Source organism: Lycium barbarum, chromosome 12 (assembly GCF_019175385.1).
Source record: "Lycium barbarum isolate Lr01 chromosome 12, ASM1917538v2, whole genome shotgun sequence".
In the NCBI taxonomy this organism is placed as follows: Eukaryota; Viridiplantae; Streptophyta; class Magnoliopsida; order Solanales; family Solanaceae; genus Lycium; species Lycium barbarum.
Window position 1 is genome coordinate 102,864,253 of NC_083348.1, and position 9,158 is coordinate 102,873,410.

The following is a 9,158-nucleotide window of genomic DNA, read 5'->3' on the forward strand; positions in this document are numbered from 1 at the left end:
ACATGATTTTTTGGCGACCGACCTTGAAAAAAAATTAATGCTTAAAAGAGAAAATAGAAAATATGCAAAACTCTAACTACCATATATTTAAAGAATTACAGTGATGACGAAAATATTATACCATCAAACTTCGAAAGCTTATTTATAAAACCTTGTTTATGCAACTACAATTAACACCCTCTGATGCCTGAAGTTTTTTTTTTTTTTTTTTTTTTAAATGCTTACATGATTCGAGTCAAAGGACTTTAGAGCACTTACCTAAGCCGTGTTAGTTTTATGATGCCGTCCATCTTATGGATTGGGGACCCTTTGTTGTACTTATAGTAGTGGACGCATTACAATATTTAATAAAACTAGTCTTTATAAACGTGTCTCGCATGATATTTATATTTTCTGACAACCTCAATCACCACAGAAAATATTAGATAGTTTTTCTAATTGCATACATTTATTTTATGAAATACAAAAATGTTACTATGGTATAAGATCGTATCCACTTAATATGTCTTTGAAAAGATGTTCTTGGTATATATTTTTTTTCCTTTTTTCTTCATAAGAGAAACACGTTACAACTAAGATAATCCACTATTAGCGATTAAGCGATCATATATTTATTTATCGTCATTTACAAATATAAAAGTGTTGAATATCGTTAATAAACAAAATCAAATTATAAGAATGTTTTTCAATTTTAAAAATATTTAATTCTTTATTTTTATAAAATTTAACATGATTACAAAAGTAAGATACAATATTTAACATTAAAAACCAATCCTCTCATCGCCGTAATTTTTTTTTACTTTACAGTAATTTTTATAATGAAATACTCATACGAAGAAACAATTTCAACTATTTTATTTTCGTTCAACATAAAATTTTATATCTACCGACTTGGGGTGGGGAATTGGGGTTCCAGGGTGCCGCGCGGCGGGTTTAAGTGTTGGGGGATGGGGTATTGGATGGATGGAGAAAAAATAATAAACTTAAAATGTTACTTGTGCAACTTGTTTTCTAATTCCATTAGAGATGTTACTTTCCTAAACAAAATATTTTTAAGAGCATTTTTGCCAACCAAACACTAGAAAATTGTAAATATTTTCTTCCTTACCACACACACCCTTAATTGCTACAACGACGGACAAGTTAATTATTATCCATGCCAAAACAGTTGTGTTTATATGCGTAACTGGATCTGATCTAATTCTATAAACTAAGATCTTTTTTTATTTGTTTCTTACTAATCAAGGTTAAAAAAAAAAAGAAAAAAAAAAAGAAAAACCACTTGTAATAAACTCTGCATGGCATTTAAATATTGATCATAGTTATCACTACGCATCCCTTTACCGGAGCAGATGAAATAAGACAATGGACTTATTTACATCAAAAGAAGAAAAAAATTTATTTACATCGTCCTCGATCACAAATTCAAATTTGGAAAGAGAAAGTCAAGAAAAAATTTCGAGCTAGATTCAAGATATGCCAAATACGCTTTAAAACATAAATATGTTTACCAGTGAACATGTCGTTTATATGGAGTAATATATTGGCCTGTGATTTTCTGACATTTAAATAAAGATCTAAGTGAAAGGTACCATAACTTTTGTAGAAGAAGCTGTGATATTTCTTACAAGGACACACCCATTAGCAACAAAGTTCGCCCTTAATTGGACGGGCCACCAATTACAGCTGGTTTTTTTTGTAAGGCCCACTTTGCCAAGTTGAGAAATTCCAGCCATCTATTTTCCACTTTTTTACGTATTTTGCTGACGTGAAAAAGGCTACAATATTAGTAGGTGAAACTCAATAGTCTATGACTAAACCAATAATATTTGAGTACTAGTTGACTAGTTGATTCCCTAAGCATCCGAGGTTTGATGGGACATATCGAGTTTAAATCACATGTTCACAATAAAAGAGCCTTCACAAAATTAGCGACTCATGAAAAGCTACACATAATGGATATTACCAAAAAGATTATCTTAATTTAATTTGATATAAAATTAAAAAAAAAAAAAGAAAAATGAAGTGTATGATTCAAAATAAACCTTAAATATTTATGTGTGATTATAACTCACCATATAAAATTAAATTATTTCTAAATATAAAAAAAAGTTAATTTTTTTAATACACTAAAAAGAAAAAGGAATATAATTTTTTGGGACGGAGGGAGTACTAAGCAAATTCCATGAAAGTACCAATGACCAATCACAATCATTGTGGCAAGTAGTTTTTCTTTTCAGTTCTCAAGATATTAAGGAGTATTCTTGTTGTGCATCGAAACCGAATCCAACAAGAAAACAGCTTGTCACCACATACTTGTTATTGTCGTATTCAGATTCACCATGATATAAATCTAGGACAACCTGAACTGCTAATCTGCTACAAATTTTACCAAGAAATGGAGTAAACAAATGCTAAAACAGAGCCACATCTTAGAAATATCCAAAGGTTAAAAGAGGAGTTTGGACATGATTTGAAATCACGATTTCAATCCATGATTTGAAATTATATTTGGATATATAAAAATCTCACAAGTTATAAAAACTATCAAAATATTTTCAATTCTTATACAATCTTACCAAACGAGCAAGTCATAATTCATAACAAAATTAATACAACATCAATTGATCAAAACTTTAATTCAATAAAAACGAAAATATAACATTAATTGATCAAACTTTAATTAAATAAAAACGAAAATTTAACATGAATAGTAATATAACTACTCTTTAATATAATACTCATGATACACATAAATAAAAATTGGTGAAAGTTTATGAGATTAATAAATAATTGATGAGAGTAATTGTTAAAAATATTTACCAATTTATGAGTCTTTTTTTTTATAAAATATAAACTTATGAATCAAATTTTATATTTAAATTTTTTGAAATCATGATTTGAACCTCAAATTATGTCTTTTTGAATGATTTAGGATTTCAAACCATGATTTGAAACTATGAGATGAAATGCATGTCTAAACGCTGATTTCCTCTCATAGTTTCAAACCAATTGTCCAAACACCTACTAAGAAAAACACTACTTTATCAAATTTTCACCAACCATTTTGAGTTGCATTGACCATTGTTTGTTTCCTCCTGTCTAAATATGTACATTAGCAAACCGCAAGAAGGGAAAAGAATGTCCCTTTTCCCTCCAAGGAAAACAAAGAAAAAATGAGGGGGAAAACAGGGAAAGAAAGATGAGAAAGGAAAAAGGGAGTTCTTTTCTTCTGCTTCACTGCAACTGTCGTCATCATCCACATAAATTCTCTTGGTGGGGAATTATACCACTCACTTAACTATCTTTGGTCCCTTGTACGGTGCTCCAACTACAGTTAAATCTTCAGGTTTCTCCCTCTCTTTCAGCCATGCATACTCACCCTTCTGTTCCTCAGGCACTGAAATGGAAAGGAAAAAAAAGCCTAATATTAGTAACTCCATGTTTAAAGATAATGTCGGATAACAAGTTCTCATTTTGTTGCATGAAAGGGCTAGTGCCGTATATAAAATGTCCTTTCAAGTACACATCCAGATCAATTTACCATAATTATCCAACCACTCTGCCAAGAAAAAGGGAACAAAGATTCTTGTTGTCTATTCATGTGATCCCAGAAATAGAATAAAAATCAAGCAGCAAACCAAGTTGCCAATTTTGTACACACTCAACTGTTCTGGGAACTGTCCACCGACCAGACAACAATTTGGAGAATCAAATATCAATGTTACTACTTAAAAGGCATCAACCTAAGGATCAAAATACCTTAATTTTATCCATTGTTAAAATTGGCACTTTCTTAGCCTTGTAGTTAGCAAATCTGTCTCGTATTTATCCTTGGCTCTAAGGGCTCCTGAACTATAACAGAGGCTAATTTAGACCTTTTTACCAAAGTATTTTGACAACTGTAATCCATAGAATTCACACTAGCGCTCCGTCAAAATCAAGGGCAAATGTCTTATTCGTCCTAAGGGTATGAATAACCCCAAAGTACAATGGAAAGTAATTGAGCATTATCCCCAAAAATTACAAGCCATATACCTGAGATATTGGCTAACGGGAAATCATAGTAGTATTGACAGTGGCGACCTTCGGGATCACAATATGGAGGGCCAAGCACGTCTAGCACGGCACAGGCTGTTCTTGCTGTGAAACAGTGCATATTACCACCATCTGCTGGATATAGGATGGAGGTCTTGCAAGGAGCTCTAAACTCCGAATTCATCTTCACTTTTGCTAAACGAAGTCCAGTAGAATCCTTAAGTCCATCTGATAAAGAAATAATCACCAATTAGTTAGGCCCCTTTGATCCTATTTTTTTAAAATTCATCTAACGGATACACTATTATAAAAGTGGTATACAAGAAAATAGAAAATAAAACCAAATGATATATACTAACTGAAACATCAAAACTTTATGATGCTCAGCTAAAGAATGTTATGGTGCACAAAAAATTTACAAGGAACAAGAAATGACCCCTTTGACCGATCTGAACAAGAAAGAAGAGACTATTTCCCCAAGAAGGAAATGCCAGAGCAATACCATTAGCAAAATATTTTCTATCCCGCTAAAACTAGAAGACTAGGAGCAGAAGTGGAGTTTCTTTTTTGATAAGGTAAATTTTTATTGAAAAAAATACCAAGATAGTACAGAAGTGGAGTGAGTTCGGGAAGCAAGACATTTTTCAGTATCCGAGAAAAATTTGAAAGAATAAGACCTGGTACATTAGAGCAAATCTTAATTGCAGAAATATACACATATTTATACTTTACTTTCAAGGAATCTTTAACTTAGCCACCAAGACACCCAGCTACACTATGCCCCAACGTAAAGACATGCTTCCTACACTTCCAAGTTCCTCCTTGCCGTTTTCCTAATATAAGAAATTCCGAGTGATTTTATATCACAGGGCTAGAAGAGTTACACATGCCATTTTAAAATAGAGAAGACAACTGCTAAACGAAGCAATCTCACGCTTAAAAAGAACTTACTATCTAAAGGATTAGCAATTGGAGTTGGTTCAGCAACAGCCCAGTCATACGACTTTATGTGCATATCTCCAAAAAGAAGCTTGCTAAAAACCGTCATTCCAGGGTGATTATGAAGTGGAATGACAGCTGATGGAGGCAAGCAGAAGATACCAATCTGCCAAAGAAGCAAAAGACTTTATAAGCCTCAATAAGAAAACACTGAAGAGAAGAACATACAGAACTGATTCATTAAAGTGAAACAGTAAGGGGTCGTTTGGTATGATGGATAATCAAAAGTAGTCCTGGGATAAAAATTTAGTACCATCTTATCCCACATTTGATTGGGATAAAACCACGGGATAACTAATCCCGGGATTAGTTATCCCGATATTAAAGTGTTATTTTATCCCATGTAGAGGGTGGAATAACAATCCCGGGATAACTCTTCCCCAACCAAACGACCCCTAAGTGCATGAAATGAAGTTGCACATAGACTTATCTCTATAAAAACCATGGTTAATTAATATAAATTCTCGCTTATCTTAACTAGGATAAGTTGATATGGTTTAGTGTAAACACCCAAGTGTAACTAATTATTTTTGGAGTGATATTTGGCCACTAACCGAGAATTTGTCACACTCATGGAGGTGCAGGTACGTTATTTTAGGAGGTTTATCAAACGTTGTTGACTTAAAATATGGCATGTTCGGTCTCAAGCCAAGATCCGCTTCAGTCATGGTATCTGCACACATTGGAAGGAGAAGTAAGTAATTAGACATTGTGTCTAAATCAAAACAAAGGTGAACTAATGTAGCAAAGGAAGGAGAAATTTGCATTCACATCAAAACAAACTAGCAACTCATTTTCCTTTCCAGAATCTATATTCACCTAAATAATTTTATTGAAAAAATCCTCATTCTCATTATAAAACCCTGAACAATAACAAGCAAGAAAAAACTGTTGAACCATAGAGAAAAGGTGCAGCAATAATTTTATTCTCTCTTGTGACTAGCAAGAAAGCAATCTAAACAGAAACCAATAATGAAGATAAATTTCAAACGCCTTATCCTGAAAAGAGTAGTATTAACCAAATCTAGAAAGAAAATAACAGTTCTAAATGAAAAGGCATTAATCAGATTCTGTCATGCTAAAATTGGATATCATCAATCAAAATTATCAACATCAGTTTCTTTATAATTTTGGAAATGTCAACAACATAACCATTGCACCTATAACCAAATGCAGAGAGGCATTCAAAAAATTTAATTTTTGGCACCCATTTCGACATTCTTCTGCTTTTCTGCATTACTTCCCTGACTTTTGTAATTTAAAGAACACAAAAGTTGAATCTTTGAGCAAAGTGGTGATAACTTTAGAATTGTGTTAAACTAAACTGATTCCAATAATGGTTGTCATCATTAGGAGTACTATTTATAATGTCCAAATCAACTTTAAAACGAAGTAGTGAAAAAATGACAATGCCAGATCATGCAAGGAGAGGTTGTACTTTGTAGCAGAAATAATGTACTTGGGCCCACATAAGCAAATTCGCACTAGCACTATAGTTATAAAAAAAAAAAAAAAAAGGTAACTGAATTTTTGCCAGTTTTACGAGGCAGCAGCAATTCAACATTAACAAAAAACACCTCAAATAAATCGAATTTTTTAACAAATGAACAGCTTCTGCTTAACACATAATAGTAGCTAGGAAGTTAGATTAGGAAAAAAGACAAGAAGTGTATACCCAAAACAGCCTTGAGACGTTCAATCTTTTCAGCAGAAGGTACAACACCAGGACCACAATTAGCAAACACTTGTTTGCAAGTTTCATAAAGTCTTTGAACAGGAGAAACCATCTTTTGTCTTCTCCGGGTTTTTTTGGAGTCACTATATTCCCTACCTCTTCTTTCACTTACAACATTTTTCTCAATCCTCATCCTATTAATACCCAACTTCAAATTTAATCACAATTCCAATAAATTCAAGAAAACTATGATCTTGGGTGTCAAAAAAAAAAACAAGCAAAACCGGATTTTTTTTGGTTACAAAGGAAGTTGTTGATATTTACTATGTTGGAGTAGAGGGGGTTAAAAAAGAAAGAAATAGAGAGTACAGGTTCTTGAAAGAGTATAAATGATGATTCAACAAAGACACAGAATTAGTAAATTGGGATGAGAGAGCGGAATAACGAAACCAGGGGCTTTTCCTATGGGCTGTGCCACTAGCCGGTTTTTTTTGTTTTGTTTATTTTATTCTTTCCCCCCACCCCTCTACTTTTCCTAATTTAACCCTTTAATCATTTATCTTCTTTTTTAACTGTTACAAAACTGTTAGAGAAGCATTGTTATACATCTATAACAGTATTGATATTTAAATAATATTTTATTTTTATAGGTAAAAAATGCATAAAAGTTAATTTTCATTTTTAATTGTCCAATTCTAAATTTAATCACATTTTGTATAAGTATAACGAAGGAGAATCATTTAATGATGAAAATATATACATTCATATAATATTTTTGTATTGTAATAGTGTATTAAATGATTAAATATTTGATCAAAATCTCTACATTTATTATTTTCATAAATATGCTATTTTTATAAAGATAGTTAATTATTATATTACCAAAAAAAGAAGATGGTTGTTATACGGGGATAATTTTACAAAGAGCGTACTGTTATAAAGTTGGTTGTTGCTGTTATAGGTGAAATGTTGTTATAGAGAAGTAAAATTTAACATAAAAAATCGGTTCCGAAAAAAGTTGGTTGTTATAGAGAGATTTTGTGAGGTGTGACTGTATTTGGTATTTTGACGAATGAGATCCTTCTTTTTTTATTTTTATTTAAAAAAAAAAAAAAAAAAAAAAAAAAAAAGAGGTATCAGTATCACTTATCAAGAATTCGAGATTTTAGACCTGAGAATCTCGTGACGAGAGACGCTTTTCTTTTTAATACTTATATACTGCGTAAAATCATGGATCTAAATTAATCAAGTCATTAGATTTCAAAAGCTAAATAAAAAAGAGATTTAATTTCTTACTTTCCATTTTCTCTTAAAATTGTAAGCATATTTTAACATGTTATGTCATATATCTAGCTTATATCCTCGTTACAATGAAATTTTACTATATTTTATTAGAAAGATAAGAATATAATGGAGAAATATACACCAAAATAGACGCTTTATATATAATTCCTTAAAAAGCTTAAGAACATAAGGATTTATAAACTTCTAACAAATAAGGTGATTGATTAAGAAGCAACTCAAAGAATGATTGACGACAGAGAAACGTGAATCTTGTTTGATGCAGTTATACATAGCATAATCGAATGAGTGATCTTCTTGCAAAAGAAGCTAAGAAGAAACTTATCTAAAAGTAGTTATAATAGACGAATTAAGAATTGTTTTGTTAGAACTATTTCAATAATAATTTAAGACTTAACTCGTTTGCTCTTCCGCTAATTTGTCCGCCTTGATCCATAAATTGTTATATATGATGCATATTAACCATTTTCCAACTAAGTAAAAAGATTATTGTTTGACATCGTTTGAAACAATATGCAATCTTCATTCGGTGACGGCTTGCATTTATGCACAAAAATACTCCGTAGTATATGCGTACTTTTGACCGTAGCATACTTACAAAAATATTCAATTCTGTACGAAGGTAGTAACATCTTTTGGGAAGACCAATTTAAATAGTAGTCTAGACAATGGGGATATGAACCTAGTCATCGTACATTTTAACTGTCAGCAATTTTTTTTGTCTATAGACATTGAATGTATGCTAGATCTTGTGTTCTTCCTCCTCAGTTTCTGATACGATATCTAACCTAAAATGATTTTTAAATTATGCTTGCATTCATTGGTTTAAACAATTATAGAGAAAATGATTTTATGAAGAAAAGAATGATTTCATAAAGGTTTCACGGGTAAAGGGCCTCATTTGCCCCTCTACTATTGGAAATAGTCCACATTTGCCCCTTGTTATACTTTTGGCACAAATTTGCCATTACTGTTACCTAAGTAGCAATATTTACCCCCTATTTGGATGGCAGTTTACCGTGGCAATTAAACTTCCACGTGGCCTGACATTTGGATGAGGTGGCATGCCACATGACATGCCACCTCACCGCCCTCTCTATTTCTTTCTTCTACCTCCAACCACCATTAAAGCCACACCCCACCA

The 9,158-nt window shown here is 31.9% G+C and overlaps 1 protein-coding gene and 1 non-coding gene across 2 annotated transcripts; one reads left to right on the forward strand and one right to left on the reverse strand.

Annotated features, from left to right (window-relative positions):
* Nucleotides 1-99: 99 nt before the first annotated feature.
* Nucleotides 100-188, forward strand: LOC132625380 (small nucleolar RNA snoR116). Its single transcript, XR_009576812.1, has one exon. It is a non-coding gene; the product is annotated as a small nucleolar RNA snoR116 (small nucleolar RNA).
* Nucleotides 189-3,052: 2,864 nt separating this feature from the next.
* LOC132622522 (plant cysteine oxidase 2-like) lies at nucleotides 3,053-7,167 on the reverse strand. The gene is made up of 5 exons (XM_060337128.1): nucleotides 6,713-7,167; nucleotides 5,592-5,710; nucleotides 4,990-5,143; nucleotides 4,039-4,266; nucleotides 3,053-3,400 (listed from the first exon to the last, which is right to left on the reverse strand). The coding sequence occupies exons 1-5, from the start codon at nucleotides 6,903-6,905 to the stop codon at nucleotides 3,294-3,296; spliced, it is 801 nt and encodes a 266-aa protein (XP_060193111.1). The 5' UTR covers nucleotides 6,906-7,167; the 3' UTR covers nucleotides 3,053-3,293.
* Between the last annotated feature and the right edge of the window lie 1,991 nt (nucleotides 7,168-9,158).